The 22,197-nt window shown below is 36.3% G+C and overlaps 1 protein-coding gene across 10 annotated transcripts in view; it reads right to left on the bottom strand.

Annotated features, from left to right (window-relative positions):
• The window catches only part of DEUP1 (deuterosome assembly protein 1), a 142,361-nt gene extending 121,021 nt beyond the window's left edge, over positions 1–21,340 (bottom strand). For 6 of the 10 annotated variants that reach the window (XM_051986807.1, XM_051986809.1, XM_051986811.1 and 3 more), the window contains exons 1-2: positions 21,005–21,340; positions 18,104–18,177 (exon numbers count right to left, since the gene is read on the bottom strand). In XM_051986807.1, the coding sequence (XP_051842767.1) occupies positions 18,104–18,150 (47 nt within the window). In that variant the 5' untranslated portion in view covers positions 18,151–18,177; positions 21,005–21,340. Of the gene's footprint in view, positions 1–18,103; positions 18,178–18,868; positions 18,977–21,004 lie in introns of those variants that run through there. The other 4 variants (XM_051986813.1, XM_051986814.1, XM_051986816.1 and 1 more) reach the window with 2 other exon arrangements.
• Positions 21,341–22,197: the final 857 nt, after the last annotated feature.

Here is a 22,197-nt window from a genome sequence, read left to right as displayed (position 1 = left end):
ATATAAAAGAGTTTGCCATGACAAGAATGGCTTCCTATGAGACAAGTATAGGAACAGAGAGCAATGGAAGGCGTGTAAGTGATGTGACAGGAAGGGAAAAAGGGGAACTCATGGTGAATAGAATCAATATTTTCAGTGAAATGTTAGGTAAGACTCTCAATTGAGAAACTGAAAGTAGTAGTAGTCATGGAAGATTTGAGGAGGGATGAAAAGATTTGGAAAGTTGGACAGTTTAAAATTAGAGAGATCTAAAGTGATTGCCTTGCTGAAATGAGGATCCATGTAAGATTACAGAATAAATCGATAGTAGATACATGTATGGGTAGAGTATAGTTTTGTGATTTTTCTCTTCATTCAACAGCACATGAATAAGAGCAAAAACAGCAGTTGGTGAGACCAAAAGGTGGGCCTGTCAGGGAAAGATCAGTGATATCACAAGGGAACAAAAGATTTCAGAGTAGAGGATAGTATAGAATTGAAATGATTCACCAAAGAGTCAACATAGGGAAGGGAGGAGAATGTAGCCAGTTGAAGAAATGACAACTTGGGAAAACATGGAGGAGTGGAGGAATTGGCATTCGTGGTTAGGCTAGAGAACAGGACTAGAAGTAATAAGGCAGAGGAAAAAATGAAAAGATGACAGATTATTTAAGTAGTAGCAAAATGACCATCTCTGTATGCAGCTGCGGTGGAGCAGATGAATAGATCATATAAGGAAAATATGATACAAGGCCAGAGTTGGGGAAGAAAGAAATACTCTGAGGCACTCAACCCACAGAGGAAGGAAGGGGAAGCTTGGATTATGGGAATAAGTAGTAAAGGATGAAAAGTGAAATTTAAATAATGACAGTCAGGGAGGGGAGAATAATTAGTGTGTTGGTAATGTTCTTCAAGTTGTGTCTAACTCTTCATAATCTCATTTAGAGTTTTCTTGGCAAAGATACTGGAATGGTTTGCTATTTCCTTCTCCAGCTCATTTTACAGATAAGGAAACTGAAGCAAACAGAGTGAAGTGATTTATCCAGGGTCACACAACTACTAAGTGACTGAGGCCAGATTTGAATTCTTGAACATGAGTCTTCCTGATTCCATGCCCAGTGCTCTATTCACTGTGCAATTTAGCAATTCCTCCGGAATGGAAGTATACTAAACACAGAAAATTAAATTCAGTCATATTATCATGCTGAGGTGTCCAGGCAACCAACTTGTGGAGATGAAATAAGCCAGAAGATGAGCTAGTAATGTCAAGGGCTTCATCATTCTCCCAGTTAACCTAGGCTGGCTAAAGCTGTGTTATCTTTGGTTCCTCAGTTCTCCACCATCCATCCCATATCCAGTCTGTCACCAAGTTGATATTTCTATCACCACAATCTGTCTCCTATTATGTCCCCTTCTCTCCAGTCACACAATCACCACAATGGTACAGGCTCTCATTACTTCAAGTTAGGACTATTTCCATAGCCTGCTACTTGTTCTCCCTGCCTCTATAGTTTATTGTCACTCTATTCTGTCCTTCATTTGACTGCCAACGTGATCTTAAACTACAGACTTAACCAGGCATTTTTCAAAAATTCACACCCTATCCCCAGCTACTCCTCTCAATAATCTCCAAAAGCTTCATGTGCCACTCTCCCTCCCTTAAATCCACTTCATGTGCAAATCAAGATATCACTCTGAGATATCATTGATCCTCTTTGAGAACGATGAACAAATATCTTCTAGGATCAAATATAAAATCCTGTTTGGTTTATAAAGTTCTCTAGAACCTAATCCCTTTCTACCTTTCTGGTCCTTTTTTTTTTTTAAACTTTACTTTCCTCTATATATGCTCCCATCTTGCAACACTGACTGTCTTTCTATATACAATATTCCATCATATATTATAAGCAAATTAAAAGAGTAAAGTTTACTTTCAGATCTATGGAGAAGAAAATAATCTGTTGCCAAACAAGAACTGGAGTACATTATTTAATACAAAATGGGTAATTTTGATTATGATAAGTTAAAAAGTTTTTGTACAATCAAAGCCAATGCACACAAGATTAGAAGGGAAGCAATAAAGTGGGAAGCATTTTTATATTTAAGGATTCTGACAAAGAAATCATTTCTAGAATATATAGAAAACTGACTCAAATTTATAAGAAATCAAGCTATTTAGTCCCCAACTGATAAATGGTCAAAGGATATGAACAGACAGTTTTCAGGTGAAGAAATTGAAACAATTTCTAGTCATATGAAAAAGTGTTTTAAATCACTATTGATCAGAAAAATGCAAATTAAAACAACTCTGAGGTACCACTACACACCACTCATATTGGCTAAGATGACATGAAAAAATGACGAATGTTGGAGGGAATGTGAGAAAATTGGAACACTGATGCATTGTTGGTGGAGCTGTGAACTGATCCAACCATTCTAGAAAGCAAAATGGAACTATGGCCAAAGTACTATCAAACTGCACATCTCTTTGAGTCACAAGTCTTTACTAGCTTATATCCCAAAAAGATCATAAAGGAAGGAAAGGAACCCACATGTGCAAAAATGTTTGTGGCAGTCCTTTTTGTAATGGCAAGAAACTGGAAACTGAGTGGATATCCATCATTTGGAAAATGGCTGAATAATTATGGTATATGAATGTTATGGAATATTATTGTTCTTTAAGAAATGAGCAGCAAGATAATTTCAGAGAGACCTGGAGAGACTTACATGAACTGATGCTAAGTGAAGTGAGTAGAACCAAGAGAACATTGTACACAGCAACAGCAAGATTATAATGATGATCAATTCTGATGGACATAGCTCTTTTCAACAATGAGATGATTCAGACCCATTCCAATGGTCTTGTGATGAAGCTAGACATCTGTACCTAGAGAGATGACTATGGGGACTAAGTGTGGATCACAACATAGTATTTTCACTTTTTTGTTTGCATTTTTTCTTTTTAATTTTTTCCTTTTTGATCTGATTTTTCTTGTGCAGCATGATAATTTCAGAAATATGTATATTAGAATTGCACGTTTGACATATATTGGATTACTTGCCATCTAAGGGAGTGGGTGGGAGGGAGAAAAAAATTTGGAACACAAGGTCTTGCAAGGGTGAATATTAAAGATTATCTATACATGTTTTGAAAATAAAAAAAACAAACAATAAAAAGAAAAAAGAAATTACAACAAAACAATATTCCATGATATTCACATACAACATTGCATTCTCATTCCATGTCTTTTTACTAGCTGTCCCCCAAACCCTGAAAAGAGGTTTTCTCTTTCTTTCCCTTTAACCTTTGGCTTTATTCAAAACTCATCTCAAATTTCACTTTCTGTAGGATGTCTTTCCAAATCTCCTTCAGACCCCTCCACCCATCACCTGGAGCTTCCTCTCTGAGATAATGTTATATATGTACAATGTTTTACATGTGGGCTTCCCCATTAAAATGTGAACTCTTTGAAAGCAGGGGCTGAATGTTTATTTTTATCCCCACAATGCCTGGCTACATAGGTGGCACTTAAGAAATGCTTGTTGGCTGACTTTTACAGTCATTTGGATCATAAGTCTACTAAAATATAAGTTTTATGAGGATAATGACCAATTTTATCCACTCAGTACCTAAAACAGTGTTCTACACACAGTAAGTGGTAATTAATGAATACCTATTGACTATATAATTCATTCAATATCCATCCCAGAGTTTGGTGTTATACATGTTCATCTGAAGTGACAGTCAGATGATTTAATGGGAAATATCCACGAATAACTGAAGATAAGACAGATATCAAAGGAGATGCAAAGCTGGATAGTGAGTCATTCATCTAATGTGGTTAACCATTGTTGGTGAGAAAATCTGTTAATTCTTTAAGGGTAAAATATATACAGAAAGAGAAGAAGAAAACTAATGATTAAGGTATGAAGAAATCTCCCAATGAGAAATTCCAAGAAAGATAACAGAAAAGGAATGTAGTGTATAATCTGGTGTTACAGGGAATCAAGGGGTAAGAAAGCTTCCAGAAAAAGTTATACTTTGACAAAAAGTAGATCATGTCAGGAAAAGTGACTTCAGATCCTACTTCAGACACTATGTGATACTGGGGAAAAGGATTCTGACTTTTCTTTGTCCTAATTTTCTTAAAATAGAAATAATAATAATAGCAATTATCTTCTGAATTGTAATGATCAAATAAGATAAGATTTGTAAAAGTAAAGAGCACAGTGCCTGGAACATTTATATTGTTCAGTTGTTTCTAATTCTTTTGTGGAGGGTAGGGTATGTTCAGGAAAGACTAGTACACATCTAGTGTGAGGACTGCCGACCTTTGGGGGGCTACTTTCCACGTTTGCTGTCTACCTGATCCACCTAACTTTCACCTATGACTCCAAGAATATGTACAGTCCCCAGAAAACCATTTTGGCAGATGGGTGGCAGATTGAGGGTAGCCAAGGGGTTCTATGAGTGAGTTAGAGGGATGTCTATACCAAGCATGTGAAGATTTCCCTTGATGGAATGGGTGAATGAGAATAATTTGTTTCAATGGCCATGAAGACAGTTGAAGTGGATACTCTGCAGTGCTTAGAGTTTGGTTAGTCATTGAAGTAACCAAGGCATCCACTGCAACTCAGACCATCACTAGTTGTCTTGATTTTGTCTAGAAGAGAGATGCTGATGACTTCCTGTAACTCTGCTGCACTTTAATTCAATTTATACATGAATCAAAAGACATCCTATGTCCCATTTTAACATTTCTACCTATCCTCAAAATTCAGGTGCAGATACCCTGGGAACTGTAGTCACAACCCTGCACACAGCAGCCCAGGGTATAGGGTCATCTTCTCCCTGGAAGCAGCAGTGGGATTTGGCAGCCAACTGATTATCTGAGTAGCCTTTTAAGGTTCACACTTCCACGTGTGATGAAAGGGTTAGAAAAGGTCCTCTAAAATTATCTATTTATTCAATCCTAGTCTAAATACCTTGATAGATAGGAATTCCACCCTGGGGTAGAAACACCAAAAAAGTATGAAAATTTTACAATAGATTATAAAATAAGTAAGAAGAAGACATGATGTGAGAATGATGAAGTCAATGAATAGTGCAGAGTACTGGACTGATCACAGATTTATCCTCTCAACTTAAATATTATAATTAAACAAAAGCAGAGACCACATGGGAAAATGACTATCAGAAGAATAAATGTGAATAAATTAGAGTGCTTCTCTTAGTGCAACCATTTGCTACCAATTTGGGAGGAAAAGTTGAACCAATACATAGTTGACAACAGTGGAAAAGAAAAGAAGTAGGGAACTTTCAAAGATTTGGTAAACAGAACTTCATTTGCTTATTCAAGTCAGAACATTTACAAATATCAAGACTGGTTTGATGAAAATGATGGGGAATTTTAGAGTCTGCTAAATGAATAGTGAGAATGCCATATGATGTATCAACAGGTTAGTTTATCCATTTCAAGAAAGGCAGCATTTAATTCCATAAAAAATTAAGTTCTAGTGAAGCTCAGAGAGAGATGCAGGTATCTTGGCTCAGTAAGAAGGCAGATAAAATTTAGTTTTATACTGATAGTAACAATCTAAGATGCTTTTATGATGGCTGAATGCTATTTGCGGGCCAAAGATTTATGGTACATCTCAACTACTCAATGCTGATGGAGCCACATTAAGAGTGTTAAAGACATGGTCTTAAAGAGATGGGCTAAACATTTCCATAGTTGTAGAGGGCCAGAACTCTGAAAAGATGTACTTAAATCTAGGTCAGCAAGGTACTTATGGTGATGTTAATGGTTGCGCATGCTCAGTGTGTTGTTGTGATAATCATAGTGAAGTATTTAAGGGCTGGGACAACTGGGAACATTCTCTCAGCCACAGACAGAAGAGAAGATGCCAGATTCCAGACTCCATCCTTGACTAGTCATGTGGCCCTCCTGCCTCCTTCACTCCTCCACTAAGACCAAGGACTTGGGCTAATTCCAAGGTCCTCCAGAGAGCAAGTCTGGATTTTACACACAGTGCAGCAGATGTTTATCAAAATCAATGCGAAGCTATTGAACATTTATCTCTAGTTGAAGTTAGTACCTCCTTAGCTGAAGTTCCAACTGTAAAGGAGGTTTTGTATACCATTAGTTAGGCTCCTTCCATGTGGCAAAGTACCTGGTGCTGATTCTGTTCCAACTGAGATTTACATGGGAGAAGGACATTATTTATACAAAAGGTGACTGAAATTTTCTGTATTATATGGCAAGAGGAAGATATCCCCCAGGAACCAAGAATGCCTCAATTGTCCACCTAGATAAAAATAAAGAGACTGGACTAAGTTGTCCTATGACAACCACCAGTGTGGTCTCAGTGGTTGCCAGCAAGATTCTTGCCACTTAGTTTTATCAGTTGATCCTTCACTTGTAAGATGGTCATCTATTTGAAAGCCAGTGTGGCTTCGAAAATGACCAAGAACACTTGATATGGTGTTTGCTGCTTGACAACTTCAGGAAAAATGCCAGGAGCAGAACACAATCTTTTTATAGCTGATCGAGGCCTTTGACACTATAAGTTTTGATATTGTCAGGGAGGGTTTTTGGAAAATTATATCAAAATTTGATCATCTGGAGTTCATATGTATTTATGTCAATTTTCCAATGGCATGCTTGCCTGCATTCTGGATAATGGACAATGTTCTCATGCTTTCCCAGTCATCAATGGAATTAAACAAAGTTGTGTGCTTGTTCCCATTTTTAGCATGATGTTTTCAGTCATGGAATCAAATACCTTCAATTAGCATGAACACAGGCATCAAGTCAGCTACCATATTTATGGTAAGTTCTTCAACTTGAAAAAGCTACAAAAGACAAGACTAAAGTGAAGGGAGTATTGTACATGATTTTTTGTTTGCACTGGTTGTGCATTCAATGCAAACTCTGAAGCTGAGTTGCAACAAAATATGGATTATGCTGGTAGTTGTACTATTTTGATCTAACAATTAACACCAAGAAAACAAAGGTATTCCATCATTCAGCAGCACACCATCTACATATGGGACCATTGGTTACAGCAAATGAAGTTTTGATTGCTGTGGATAAATTCACTTACCTTGGTAGCATTCTTTCCAGGGATGTACACATTGATAATGAGGTTAACACACACAGTTGCCAGAGTTAGCTCAGTGTTTGAGAGGCTTCAAAGTGTGAGAAAGAAGAAATATCAGACTGACTACCAAACTGAAGGTCTACAGAGCCTTTGTGCTGACTCTCATTGTTGTATGCCTGCGAAACCTGAACAGTATGCATAGAAACAGAATTACTTTCATTTGTATTGCCTTAGGAAGATTCTGAAGATGACTTGGCAGAAATAAGATACCAAGGTCCTTTTTTGAACTAAAATGCCAAGAATTCAAACTACTGCAGAGAGCACAACTTTATGGGGCTAGCCACATTGTTTGAATGCCAAACATAAGATTTCCAGAAAGACTATTTTATGGGAATTCACACATGCCAACTGCTCATGTAGTGGTCAGAAAAAAACAATACAAGGACACTTTCAAGGTTTCTCTTAAGAATTATGGAAATGATTGTGTGACATAAAAGACACTGGCAAAGGACCACCCAGCATAGCATGTCCTCATCAGAGAAAATGCCATGTTATATGAGAGTAAAACAGAATTTAAATAGCCCCAAAGAAAATGCAAGATGTACAAATTTAGAGAATCCACCGCAAATATTGAAATGAACTAGGTGACCTGGGGCAGAGCATCCCGAGATTGTACTGGTCTAATCAGCTCCACTGAGCTGACATGATATAACTCCATTCTAACATGGTTGTGTCAATTCTTCATAATCCCATTTGGGATTTTCTTGGCAAAGATTTTAGAGGGATTTGCCATTTCCTTCTGAAGTTCAATACAGATGAGGAAACTGAGGCAAACAGAGCTAAGTGACTTGTCCAGGTTCATACAGCTAGTCAGGATCTGTGACTAGATTTGAACTCAGGTCTTCCTGACCCCCAGGTCTGGGGTTCTATCTAATATACTATTTAGCTGCCCAACCAGGACTGAATAAATGCTGAATAAATACTTATTCCCTCTCCTTTCCCCTTTCAACATTTTAGCCATTCTGATGATTATGATTTCTAGAAGCTCCTGCAGTTTTTTGTTGATATGGAAGGAAAAAAAGAGGAGATTTGAGGGGGAAATTTGCTACCGATTTGCTGAGCAACATATGCTACTTCTCCATTTCCCCAGCTATAGTATAAGAGGATAGCACTAAATGATCTCTTAAGTGTCATTTTAAGTTAAATCCCATGATCGTATGATGAGATCATATTGGATTTGAATAGACAGTGAGACATTCAAGTGAAAATTCCCAACAAAAAGTTGAAGTTTGGTATTAAAATACAAGAGATAGATCATAGATAGAGATGTAGATTTAGAAACCATCCAGATAAATCAGAATTCTAGCAATGGATGAGATCTTCAAGAGGATGGAGAAATATAGTAGGGAAAAGAAGCGTGATCTTCTGTCAACAAAGTATATGTGTAATATGTTATATACTTAAAAGAATACAAATATTATTAAATAAGACATGATTTTTTCTGTTAAGATCTAGTAATCTATATTATACAATTTAGCACGAGATATATATTGTATTGCTCATCAATTTTTCATAGATTTTCACATTTTCAAACTAGGAGAGTTCTTAATATGTAAGATCTTAAATGTATATATATATATATATATATATATATATATATATATGTATATATTTAATCAAATCAAAGCAATGCCTATTCAGCACCTAATGACAGGTTTTATATGAAGTAAATACTTAATGCTGTTTAAATGGCATTGTACCAAGTCTTAGTCTGCCATTTTAAAGAGAGAAATAAAGTTTGTATCATGGTGTCTCGGGTCAAGCAAATAAGGAAAACAAAATATATTAGGGTCAATGCTAAGATTTGAATACCACAACTTTTAGGTCAGTGTTTGGATTCTTCCTCCTCCCTTACTCTTCTCTTTCAGTTTTTTTATCTGGTTATGGATAGCATTTTTCTTCTTGAGTCCTTAGTACTTGTTATGGATCATTGAGTTGCTGAGAAGAGCTGAGTCAATCATAGTTAGTCATCTCACAATGTAGCTGATACTGTATATAATGTTTTCCCGATTGTGCTCATTTCACTTTGAATCAATTTGTATAAGTCTTCCCAGTATTTTCTGAAATCTGTTTGTTCATTTCTTACTGCACAATAGAAGTCCATTATATTCTTTTTTAAAAACATGGTAAAATATATGTAAATCCAACATAGACATACATATTTATATATTATCTTGCTACACAAGGAAAATCAGATTGAAAAGGAAAAAAATGAGAAAGAAAATAAAATTCAAGCAAACAACAACAAAAGAAGTGAAAATGCTATGTTGTGATCCCAACTCAGTTCCCACAGTCCTCTCTCTGGGTATAGATGGCTCTCTTCATTACAAGACTATGAACTGACCTGAATAATCTTATTTTGAAAAAAGCCAGGTCCATCAGAATTGATTGTCACACAATCTTGCTGTTGTCATGTATAATGATCCTCTGGTTCCACTCATTTCACTTAGCATCAGTTCACGTTCTCTCTTCAGGCTTCTGTGAAATCATCCTACTGATCATTTCTTACAGAACAATAGTATTCCATAACATTCATATACCATAAATGATTTAGCCATTCTCCAACTGATGGGCATCTACTCAGTTTCCACTTTCTAGCCACTACAAAAAAGGCTGCTACAAACATTCTTGCACATGTGGATCCCTTTCCTTCTTCACGATCTCTTTGGGATATAAACCCAGTAAAAAGACTGCTGGATTAAGGTTAGCATAATTCCAATGCTCTCTAGAATGGTTGGATCAGTACACAATTCCACAAACAATGTAGTTTTTCCACATCCCCTCCAATATTTGTCATTATCTTTTCCTGGTATCTTAGCCAATATGAGAAGTGTGTAGTAGAATCACAGAGTTGTCTTAATTTGCATTTCTCTGTTCAATATTGATTTAGAGCTCCTTTTCATATGGTTAGAAATGATTTCAATTTCTTCATCTGAAAGTTGTCTGCTCAATATCCTTTGACCAACTTTTGACCAGTTTGTCAACTGGAGAATGGCCAAATCTCCTCTTTTTACTAACTTTCTCCAAACCCTTTGTTTCATTTTCTTTTCCAACATCTAATAATTAAATCCCATTGATTCTGTCTTGATAAGGTTTTTCATGTTCATTCCTTCCTTTCCATTCTCACTGATTCATCACTTACCATTCCCCAGGTGAGACTATCACCTTATGTATTTTTTGAACACACTTTTAAGATCTCCTTAGCTGATTTCAATCTTTTGTTTTTCCAAGTAATCATGCATTAATCACCTTGAGATTTTTTTTTAAATACCATTTTCATCATGAACATTCCTGCTCAAATAAAGACCTTTGTGACCTCCCACTATCTAGGAGTCTAAACTCCTTAGCTTAGCATTCTGAATCCTCTACAGCTGTTCTCTATCTTTTTAAAAGGATTTGTATTGATATAAAAAAAGTTTTTTTGTTTATATTTTATTTTCTTTCCATTGCCTAGATTTCCCCTGCCTTGATTTCCCCTATATTATATTTTCTGCTCTACCCCAGAAGCAGGATCTTATAACAAAGAATTTTTGGAAACAAGAAGAGGAGAAGAATGTGTCTTCTCTGTCCCCTACTTTTCAAAACTCATGGTGCACTATTATTCTACACAAATCCTTCTATTCTAGCAGACTTGTCTATCACTATCCTATTAAAACAACAACCACCACTTGCAAAATCCCATACCAGCACTTTACTAACATTATTCATTCTGCCTAAATGGCACTCTATTCTTCTCTAATTACACAAATCTTATCCATACCTCATAACTAGCTCCTGTCATTTTCTCCTTAAAGGCCTTCCAAACATGTCACCCCATAGTGGTTTTTCTCTTCTGTGAACCTTTATAACACAAACTGTTTGCAGTACTAATTTAAGACTTATCAACTTACTATCTTGTATTGTGAATTTTTATGTACATTTATTTTATCTCCCCACTCAGGAAAAAAATGCATTCATTATTTCCCATAGCACTCTGCCCAAAGAAAAACTTGATTAATTTAATTTCACTCAAATTTAAAGGACTAGCCTTTCCACTAATTCAACAGACTTTTGTTTTTGCACATATTATGTGCTAAGTACTAGAAGAGATACAAAGGTGGTAATTACACTATTTATATTGTGTTGTAAAATTTGCAAAATACTTTACATAAATCATTTCACTTAAGCTTCATAACTTTACTGAGAGGCAAATACTATAGACATTATAATACACACTTGAAAGATGAGAGAATCGAGGGTCAGAAAGTTTAAGTGATTTGTTCATGATTCAATAGCTATTAAGTGTCGGAGAGATGATTTGAAGTCAAGTTATTAGATCCTGTTGCTTCTCAAAAAAATAAAATATCCTCAAGAACCTAATAAACCATTATGAAGAAATAAGATATAATACATATTAAATATGCTTCACATTAAAAATGTGAATGTAAGTTCATTAAAAGTAGAAAAAAATGTTGTTTTCCATGTGTGATAACCTTAGAAAAGTCTAAGAAATCAGCAAATACTGAGACAATAGTGTTGATAAAATTGCAGATTATAGAATCATATCAATATAGATCATAGATAATATACATAATCATAATAACATTAAATTATATATAACAAAATATAAGAGGTAATAATAGAAATCCTATTCAAAATAACTACAAAAAGAGGCAACTAGGTGGCGCAGTGGATAGAGCACAGGCCCTGAAGTCAGGAGGATCTGAATTCAAATCTGTCCTCAGAAACTTAACACTTTCATGTGGCCTTGGGCAAGTCACTTAACCCCGATTGCCTCAGGGGAAAAAAAACCCTACAAAAATCGTAATAAAATCTAAGAGGTAGTAATAGAAATCCTATTCAAAATAACTATAAAATGTATAAAATATTTGGTGATAAATCTATCAAACACACAAAATACTTTTACAGATTTAATTACAAAATGCTTCTTTAAATAAAGAACTTAAATAACTAGAGGAATGTGGAATAATCATAATGGGACTATTCAAATATTGTAAAAATGAAAATACTACCAAAGTTAATTTCCATTTTTAATGCTATAATCATTATTTATAACTAAAATTATTATATATTTATGATATATAATCTATAACTACATAAGGATATTTTATAGAACTCCATAAAACAATACAAAATTCATTTGGAGGAACCAAAATATACCAAGGGAAATAATGAAAGCAGATAGAAATGAAGAAAGAAAAGTACCTTTAGATGTCAAACTATCATAAAGCAACAGTTACCAAAAGACCTTTGATCATGACTTAAAAATAGAGAGATAGACTACACTAGAGAAAATCTGGATGGGGAGGGCGGAGGATTGAAAGATTGACTAGAGAAAATCAGAAAAAAATGTTTAATAAATTAGAAAATGTAAATTACTTAGGAAAGAACTCTCTATTTGATTAAGAAAACCTGCTTGGATGACTGGAAATCAGTCTTCAGAAATTAGACCTTGCCCAACATTTTCTATCACATTCAACAGTAAATTCATTAAGAGTATGTTGTTGAGTCATTTTCAGTCATGTCTGACTCTTTGTGATTCCATTTGGGTTTTTTTTTTTTTTGGATATATATACTGAAGCAGCTCCCTATTTTCTTCTCTAACTCATTTTATAGATGAGAAAACTCAGGCAAAAATGATAAAAATTATCTCTTCAGCATCACAGAGCTAGCAAGATAGTCCAAATATATACCTGAGTGAAGGGGATGGAAGTCAATTGGCAAGTGGAGAAATCAGAAGGCAAGTGGTGTCAGTTTTTATGAGGAGTTTAGCAATGTAAAGGTAGAACAATTTAAAATGATAATTTGAAAAGATGGTAGGATCAAGTGAGACATTTTTCGGGATGGGGTACCCAAGATAGTCCTCCTGTTTCCATGACTGGTACTCTATACACTGTTGCATATACCTACACTGGCAAGTCACATAACCAAGAAACAAGTTCTCAACATTGTAGTGTGGTGAAAAAAGTACTGGTCTAGAAATTACGAGAACTGTGTTCCAGTCCTGGTTCTGATAAGAATAGCTATGTCATGTTCGGTCTTAGTTTCCTCATTTGCGAAATGAGGGATGTGAGCTAAATTATCTCTAACGTCTGAATATTCTGATGAGAAATCTATGATACTAGGATAAATGTATATATAGATAATAGTTCTGGAAGCAATTAAAACGATACTTAAATGCAATTTAATTTTTCCCATATCTATCAATTTGCAAACCATAGATAAGCTTTGAAAATATGAATCAAAATGATCCAGAACTGAATCAGAAGGAAGATAGGACTGGACTTTCCTTGGAATATTTCACAGCATCTTTTCAAGTTATCATTTTATATTTTTCTACCTTTTCATTGCCAAACTCCCCATAAAAACTGATACCACTTGCCTTCTGACTTCTCCACTTGCCAACTGACTTCCATCCCCTTCACTCAGATGGAACTATTGTCTCCAAAGTGACTAATGATCTCTCAAGCTGCTAAATCCTATGGCCTTTTCTCAGTATTCAATCTTCTTCATCTTGCTCTAGGGTAATGCTGTTTACCACCCCCTCCAGAACACTATTCCTCCAGGGGGTTTTCCTAACACTGCTCAGTTGTGGTATTCTCTGCCTACTCATTTGTCTTCATCCAGGATCTTTCTTATTCAATACCTTTTTTCTATCCTCCTCTGGGCCACCTTCTCCTCCCCCCTCTCTAAACCAATTTTTTTTCCAGTGTATCAAAGACTCCTTTTGGTATTCTGGTGAAAACTATTGACCTTTCTCATAATAATATTTTCTTGCCTGCTTTTATAATTGCAGGAAATGATAACTTTCAGTTAAAGATTAGTGAAATATATGTATATGTATGTATATACATATACATATATAATATTACAACATGTTATGTATAATTTATAAAATCACTAGCATTTATATAGCACTTTAAGGTTTTCAAAATACTTTATAAATATCTTATTCATTCCTCACAATAACACTAAAGACAGAGGTTACACTTACAGATCCTCATTTTACAGATGAGAAAACTGAAGCTGAAAGAGCTTTAAGGGACTTACCTAGGGCTACACAGCTTGTTAGTGACTAATGCAAGATTTGAATTCAAGTCTTCCTGACTCCAAGTCTAAATGTAAACACTTTTTTACACAGAAACATGTATCTGAAGAAATATGATATTTTATTATTCTAAAATATTTAAATGGTTTTATCTTATCTATATGAATGTTTTCTCCAGCATTGCAGATCATAACCTGCCCATCCTGTGCTACTCTTGTACATTTACTTAATACACATTTTTCATTCAGACATCCCTTGCTCTGACAAAAATATATGCTCTGGTATAATTAATCATAAAGAAAAAATTTTTTAAATTATCTTTTCCTGTTGAGAGGGAGGGAATAAAGCATAAGAAGCCAGCCTTAAAACCAAGAAGATCCAGGCTTCAAGTTCCATTTCTGACATGTACTGTGTGACCCATGGACATTTCTCAGTGAGCCAGAAATCTCTTTAAAAAATTATAAATTGCAGAGAATGTGATCAATAGATTTACAATGGAATTATTCCCCATTTTCCCAGTGAGTTCCCCTATAATAATGGAATGAAATGCCAAAGGGGGAGGGAAAAATAAACAGAATGAAATGAAAACTGTTTTTGCAAAAAATGGGTCGGTGTCACAACATTCTGACTATGGTATGAAACCATCAAGTAGTTGTAATACTTCTATGTTTGTATATTCATGAATATTAATTGAATGATATCAGAGTTCCTATGTCTTCTGGGAATGGGAGAAAGCTATAGAAGCTTATAATGAGAGATTCTTAGTCCAAATACGCATCTGCTAGAACTTCTTTCTCTACTAAGGATTGAGTGAGATAGTAAATATAACTCAATCCTTAGTAGAGAAAGAAGATGCTTTTCAGTATCATTGACATGATATATACTCTAGCATAAAAATACCTTGAATTCTAGATTTTCATGATGTAAAATAATTAAAGAGATCTCAGGGGAAAAAAGATATTCTGTTTAAATGAATACTCTGCTTTCTTTCAATTACTGTAGTTGAAAACCTTTCTAAAGTATAATGGCCAACTTTTCTGCCATAATAAGCATTCAAATTATCATTATACAAATCAATTCTCCTTATATGCTAGTTAGGATAGAGAGGATTTGGTAGATTGTGCTGAATGTTTACAAACCTCAGAACATGCAATGACATAATCATGGCATTATATCTTTTTATTATTATGTTTTTTTCTCCTCAAAGTAGAAAGCCAGCCTCTCTTCCTTGTAGAGACCAAGTCTCCTCCATGTGCCATTATTTCCTCTTTCCACGTATCCGTATTGACTGTCCTTCATACTTCATATTCTGCTTCATTTACCTCCACCTCTTTATTTCCTTGGCTTAATTTAAGTCTTAGCTCAAATAAGCTTTCTTAGATTCCTTTTGACCTCAGCTTTTTATTGAAAGTGAAGCAGGTGCTTCTGGACACTTCTAACAACTCTCATTTCATAACTTGCTTTTACAGGACTTTGGTGAGAAATAAGAGTGCACGCACATGCATATACGTGGTCCTATCAGGTAGCCAGAAATAAGGCAGATAGCAGTAGGTCCAGATTGGGGTTCCCCACTTCTCAGAATGAAACTTAGCTTCTTCATCTGAAAGACCTCAGGCTATAAACTTAATACCTATCGTATGCTAGGGAGCACCCCTGACACCTCCCTAAACCAATGACCTAGTAGAGTATAAGCAATTGAAATTTATCCCTAGTACAATGCCTTGCAATAGTAGATACTTGATATTGATAGGATTGATACTGATAGAATTAAGAACTGGGAATACTATGCAGGTTGTTCCCAACACATCAATACTTATCACTTCACATCTGCAGCTCTGTTAATTTTATCTCCAAAAATAGAGGCAGAGTTGAAGAATAATATAATAGTGCTAGGAAGAAGGGGCTTAAGGTCTCTAGTAAGTCATTATCCTGACTACCTACACTAAAAATTATTCCTGGGCAAAGTTGTTATAATCTAGCACAAATTATACATTTTGGAATCTTAAGATCTCAATGGAGATAAAACTACACTTGCTTAAAAAGTATGAAGAATTATATCTGTTGATTTTAACTAACAGGATTTGCAGTTTTATCAGAAATAACTGGAGAAATATTTCCATTTAGACTTAACTCCAAAACTTGAATTACTATAGCCTTTAAGGAATTTCTTCTACTAGCATATAAGCTATCTTAGTTTGGAAGTATCCATTCAAAGCCGTAGTTCATATGCTCCCACATCAGCATCCTTTTATCAAGCAGAGGAAATATCAACTGAAACAAAAGCCATTTAATCAAACCGTGAAGCAAAGAAAGTGACAAGAAAAGATTCTAGTCATTTTCTTGTACATGGGGTACACTCTTCTCCACAGGTTGTACCACCACCAATAAAGTAAGAACACATAAAACTAGAAATTACACATGGAAAACATGTATGGGCCAGGACATAGGCACTGTCCTAACAACTAATACTTTCAGTGCTTCAAGGATGCTGAAATTCTCTAGTGATTTCAATATCTCTGGGTATATTATCCTATTAGTCTCATGATCACTGCTGGGCTCATTATTTCTGCTGGTTGATGATCTCTGCTAGATGTGCATTTGCCAAGAGTTTTTCTAAGCTTCTGGGCTTTCTATCTTCAAAGTCATCTCACAGCCAGCTATATTCCTTTCTACTAAAGTGAGGTCATTAGAAAGCCTTGGCCCAAGGACAAGTTGACATTCCCTTAGTCATGACCAGAGATTATAAACCCAGGCAGCCAGGTAAGAAACTAATGAATGAAGATCAGGCAAAGTGCTTCTAGGTTAAGTCTTTTATAGTCTTTATGTCTTTGGCTAAATTATAGTACATGGTTGAATCAAAGTCCACAGTTCCCAACAACTCTATGATTTAATGTTTGAAATTCCCAAGAAAATTTTAGACTTGTTTGCAAATTGTTTTGAATTTGAAAAAAGCATTATCATGTTCTCTACCCTTCTGGCCTGGATTTTTCTATCTTCCCTCCTCTTCTTTCTTCCCTCTCTTTTTACACATATATGTATAAATATTTATTTATATTTCTCTGTGTGTATATATCTACATACATACATATATATAATTTTATAAAAGTATATACTGAGAGAAAGGAAAGAGGGAGGGAAGGAGGGAGGAAAGAAGAGAGAAAGGCTGAGAGAGAGAGAGAGGGAGGGAGAAAAAGAGAAAGGCAGGAATTCAGGCCAGGAAAATGAATAATGATGATATTCTTTTCCTTTATTTTTATATATATAATTAATATTACATATGTATTCTATAGATAATATATATATCAGAAGCACATGTGCATGTATTTATATTTATACATACAAAACCAAATTCACTCTTAGTGCTATATTTTGGCCAGTGAAAAACCTTGTGGTCTCCTTACTTTAAAAGTATTTCACAGCTGTATAATACTTTGTAGCTTATGAATCTTTTCATCTCAGCCTCATAAGATATGTAATATTGGTATTATCCCTACTTTACACATGAAGGAAACTGAAGCTCTGAGAAAGTCAAATTAATTTCCCCAAAGTCGTATTGCTAATTAGTGGAAAAGCCAAGACTATATAGTGAGGTCTCTCTAGGTCAAGATCACTATTCTTTTTCACTACAATCAAGCTGCTCCTTTAATAAAATCCCAAACAACTAAGTGCTAGACTTGAAGCCAAAAGAGTTTGGCTTGCCTAAGTTTCTCAGCTCTGCCACTTACTGTGTTGCATGAGTAAGTTAATTTGGGCCTCAATTTCTTCATGTATACAGTGGGAATAGCTTATACCACTTAGTGATCTATTCTGAAGAAAAAGGCTTTGTAGATTTTTAAAATGTAATCTAAATGTAAGCTCTTATTATTATGAAGAAGAACCTTCTCAACTGCAAAAGAAGACTTCAGCACTCACCCCATTAGATTCTGATCTGGATTCTCTATCTCAAGTCGTGACTCCATTTTACCCAGGTTTCTTGATCTTTTAACCTGTTAAGAAAAAGGGGAAAATAATTTAGAGTGTCCAAAGTATTTATTAATCTAGAAATCATGAAATGCCAGTTCTTGGCAATCTTATTCATTTAAAATTTTCTTTAGAAAATGTGACTTAATTTCTCTTCAATATAGTATTAAAAACAGAACTGTTTGTGACTTATTTTAACTCTCTGTATCCTTCATCTCATTCCCTTCAATCTTCTCTATCACACTGTAATCTCAATCATACTTACCTTCTTGCACTCTCACTTACCTCCTTACTCCCTTACTCTGATTTTACTCTTTAATCTCTCCCCCAGCTATTGATTTCTTTCTTAGTGCCTCCTCAGACATGCTCAAGTCTTCCTCAAATTTTCACTAGACCCTACTATCCCCTCCCTCAAGCTAACATTCTATATCACTTCCTTTCCCAATCAAGCTTTTAGGAAAAGCTGTCTACCTTCATTACCTCCCTTCAACTTTATCAAGCAAATAGAATCTGTTCTCTCCAAAGTTACCAACAATCTTTTAATTTTTTTATCTAATAGTAATTTCTTAGTTCTCATCCTTCTTGACCTTTGTGCTGCATCTTTTTTCTAGATGCACCATTTTCATGACACTATTTTCACTTGAATTTCCTCCTTCCTTTCTAAATGCTTCTTTTCAAAGTCCTTTGCTTGCTCATTATCTCTATCACATCCCTTACTGTGGATATTCCTCAAAGATCTGGCATGAGTCCTTCTCTCTTTCTTTATTCTCTTAATGTCCACACCAGCTCCTATAGGTTTAATTATCATCTCTATGCTGATGACTTCTAGAGTTATATTTTCAGTCCCAGTCTTTCTCCTGAACTCTAGTCCACATCACTAATCCTACATCACTAACTTCCTATTGGACATTTCAAACTAGATGTCACAGAGCCATCTCAAAGTCAATTTGAACAAAACAGAAGTCAGTAATTTTCTGCCCAAACTCTTCATCAGTCTTCTTTATTTTTATCAAGACTTCCAGTCTTCTAGGTTAACTTCATTTTTATCTTCAATGTCTCATTCTCCTTGACACATCTTCCTCCTGCTGCCATTTATCATGGCAAAATTTGTCATTACTAACTTTATAACATCTTTTCATTTGACCCCCTTTCCCCCCATTCACACAGCTACCACCTCAGTGGTTCAGGTCTCATCACCTCTTGGCTACATTACTACAGTCCTACTTGAATTAGTGTCCCATACTCAAGTCTTTCCCCCTCTAATTTAAGCTCTACACAATCTCCACAATTATTTTCTTTGCATATTTGACCAAGTCAATTCCCTTCTCAATAAAATGCAGTGATTCTCTGCTGCCTTAAGGACAAAATACAAACTCTGATTTTAAAGCCCTTTACAACTTGTCTCCAATCTATTTTTACAACTTTATTATACTTGTATTCCCCTTACCATAGTTTATGGTCCACACAAATTGGACTTGTCTGTGTTATACTTTATCTGTCTCTTTGACTCTGTCTCTCTGTCTGTCTGTCTCTCTCTCTCTCACACACACACACACACACACACACACACACACACACACACACACGCTTTCCTATCTCCATCCCTACTCCTGAGATACTCTACTTCATAGACCCAAGCACCAACTTCTATAAAATACCTTTCCTGGTTTCCCCAACTGCTGGTGCCTGCCTTCCTAATTACCAACTATTTAACTATTTTGTATTTATGATGTTACTTGCTTCCACAAAATATTAGCTTTATGAGAGCAAGATCTAAACTTTACTTGATTTTGTATATACTCAGTGCCTAGAATATCAGACCACCTGAGATAACATATGTATAGCACTTTTCAAACCTTAAGGTGCTATATAAATGCTATTATTGATATATTGGCTAATAAAAGCTTATAGGTTATGTTAGCTTCATGTAAACTTCTTTTATTCTTCTTCTGGAATTCCAAATACACTGGCCTAAGGGGCTCAAGAGATATGAGTCCAAATTCAAGTACACTATAGTCACTGAAAATTACAACTCTTGAAGTCGATTCTTAGAGTTCACTTCAGAAGTCACCTTTCAAAGAGTAAACTCCTAAACTCTAAAAATACCTACTGCCTATTTATTTCAGAGTTGTTTGTCCCAGCAAGTATTACATGTGTATATATAGCTATACATGTATATCTATATTCATATATATATATATTTAAATTTGTGAGAATGCAATGCAATATACCACTAAGTGCTGCTTATTAAGAAATTAAGAAAATAATATATATAGTTTTCTATAAATTAAAAAAATTATAAAAAGGAGGAAGAGGAGGAGAGAAGAAATAAGGAAAAACAAGGGAGGAGGAAGACAAAGAGGAGAAAGATGGGAGAAGGGAGGAGAAGAAGAAAGATGAAGGAGGAAGACAAAAGCGGAGAATGGAGAAGGAAGACGGAAGAGGAAGAATAAAGTAAGAGGAAGACAGTGGAAAAGAAAGAGAGAAGATGGAGGAAGGAGGACCAAGATGAATAAGTATTAAGGAGAAGGAAGAGAAAGGAGGAGGGAAGAGGAAGAAGAAGAAAGGAGGAAGAGGACGAGTAGGACGAGGATGATGATAATTAATTAGCCTGGGCTAAGTCCTAATCATACGTTTCCAAAGCTCCATCAGCATCACCTCCCAAACCCCTAATTTGCACGAAGTTCCCAACTTTGCCCTCAGTTTCCCAGGGGGCCGGCCTGGACTGGGACGTCCCTGTCAGGCTGGGCCTGGGTCTCCCTCTCCCTGTCCAGTTCCTGAGGATGGGGAGGAGCCGAGACGCTCGGGAGACCCCCGGGGAGCTGGGTTAGACCTAGGAGCGCGTTCAGATACCTTGGCTGCCCCGAGCTCTAGGCTGTCCAAAGGACGGGAGAAGAAGAAGGGTAAAGTCGGTCTAGCCCGCCACGGTCCCGGCCTCTCCGCGTGAGCCTCTAGGTAGCGCGCCCTGACTCTGACCTCGACCCCCGCCCTGGCCCTGGCCCCGGCTCCGGCTCCGGCCCCGGCCCCGGCTCCGGCTCCGGCTCTGGCCCAGGCTGTCCTTTCTTCGGCCAGGCTCGGCCCGTCTGTTCTCCAGCCTTCCCTCCGGCCCGGCCGGAGCAATACCAGCAGTGGCGGCTGCGGCGGCGGCTGCCGCGGCGGTTACGGGCCTGGCTCCGACTGGCTCAGCCCGCCACCGCTCCCGCGGCTTCCCGAGGCGCCCCCTGGTTGCTATGGCAACGCGTGCCCTACCCCTCCCAGGGAGGAACGCACTCTCCGAGGGCGCCTAGAAGGCCCGGGACACTCCGAAGTCGGGAGGGGCGGGAGGTGCAATTGTGCTGCCGCGCCTGGTTCTAGCCGGCCTCACCCCGCATGCTGCGGGGCTTCTTGGGGTCCCCCAGGCCAGCTCCAGTTCTTAAGTTAAAGTATAAAGAAGGGACAGGCAGCCACTGTCGCTCATCAGCTCCTCTCGATTACCACCTGCCTTGGTTTAACAGGAAAAAGTGCCAGGCAAAAATGTAACTAACTTCCTATTACAAAAATTAGGAATATTCCCTATTCAGAAATAGTAGTAAAGGTATGTAGTTGTGTATATGAACATAATGTTTTGGAAAAATGAAAATCCACCTTGATTTTATTGCCTCCCTCTAGTACATTTTGAGGTTTTTTGCTATTCATTTTCTTAATGTTGACACTGATTTGCTATTTTAATACAATTGTTCGTTTAATACTTGTTCCTATATCCATTTCATTTAGATTATAGAAAGCAACTTTTGATCATTTCTTGACAAGATGAATTTCTAAGATGTATTCTGTAAAGCCGCATAGATCTCAGCTTCTTAAACTGTGGTTTCCAGTCCCAATGGGGTCTCCTAACAATGTGGGGGTCATGAAATTATGATTTATTATGAGTAAATATTTGATTTGTATATTTTATATACCTATATACAGTGTCACAAAAATTTCTAAGTCAGGAGTAGGAAAAACTTAAGTGCTAGTTTAAGTTATGAGTTCTAGTGAGTGTTCCATAGTTCTTCCATTGTGACTGA

The sequence above is a fragment of the Antechinus flavipes genome, chromosome 3 (assembly GCF_016432865.1).
Source record: "Antechinus flavipes isolate AdamAnt ecotype Samford, QLD, Australia chromosome 3, AdamAnt_v2, whole genome shotgun sequence".
NCBI lineage: Eukaryota > Metazoa > Chordata > Mammalia > Dasyuromorphia > Dasyuridae > Antechinus > Antechinus flavipes.
Note: the sequence above shows the minus strand (reverse complement) of the source record. Positions and strands in the feature narration are given on the sequence as shown.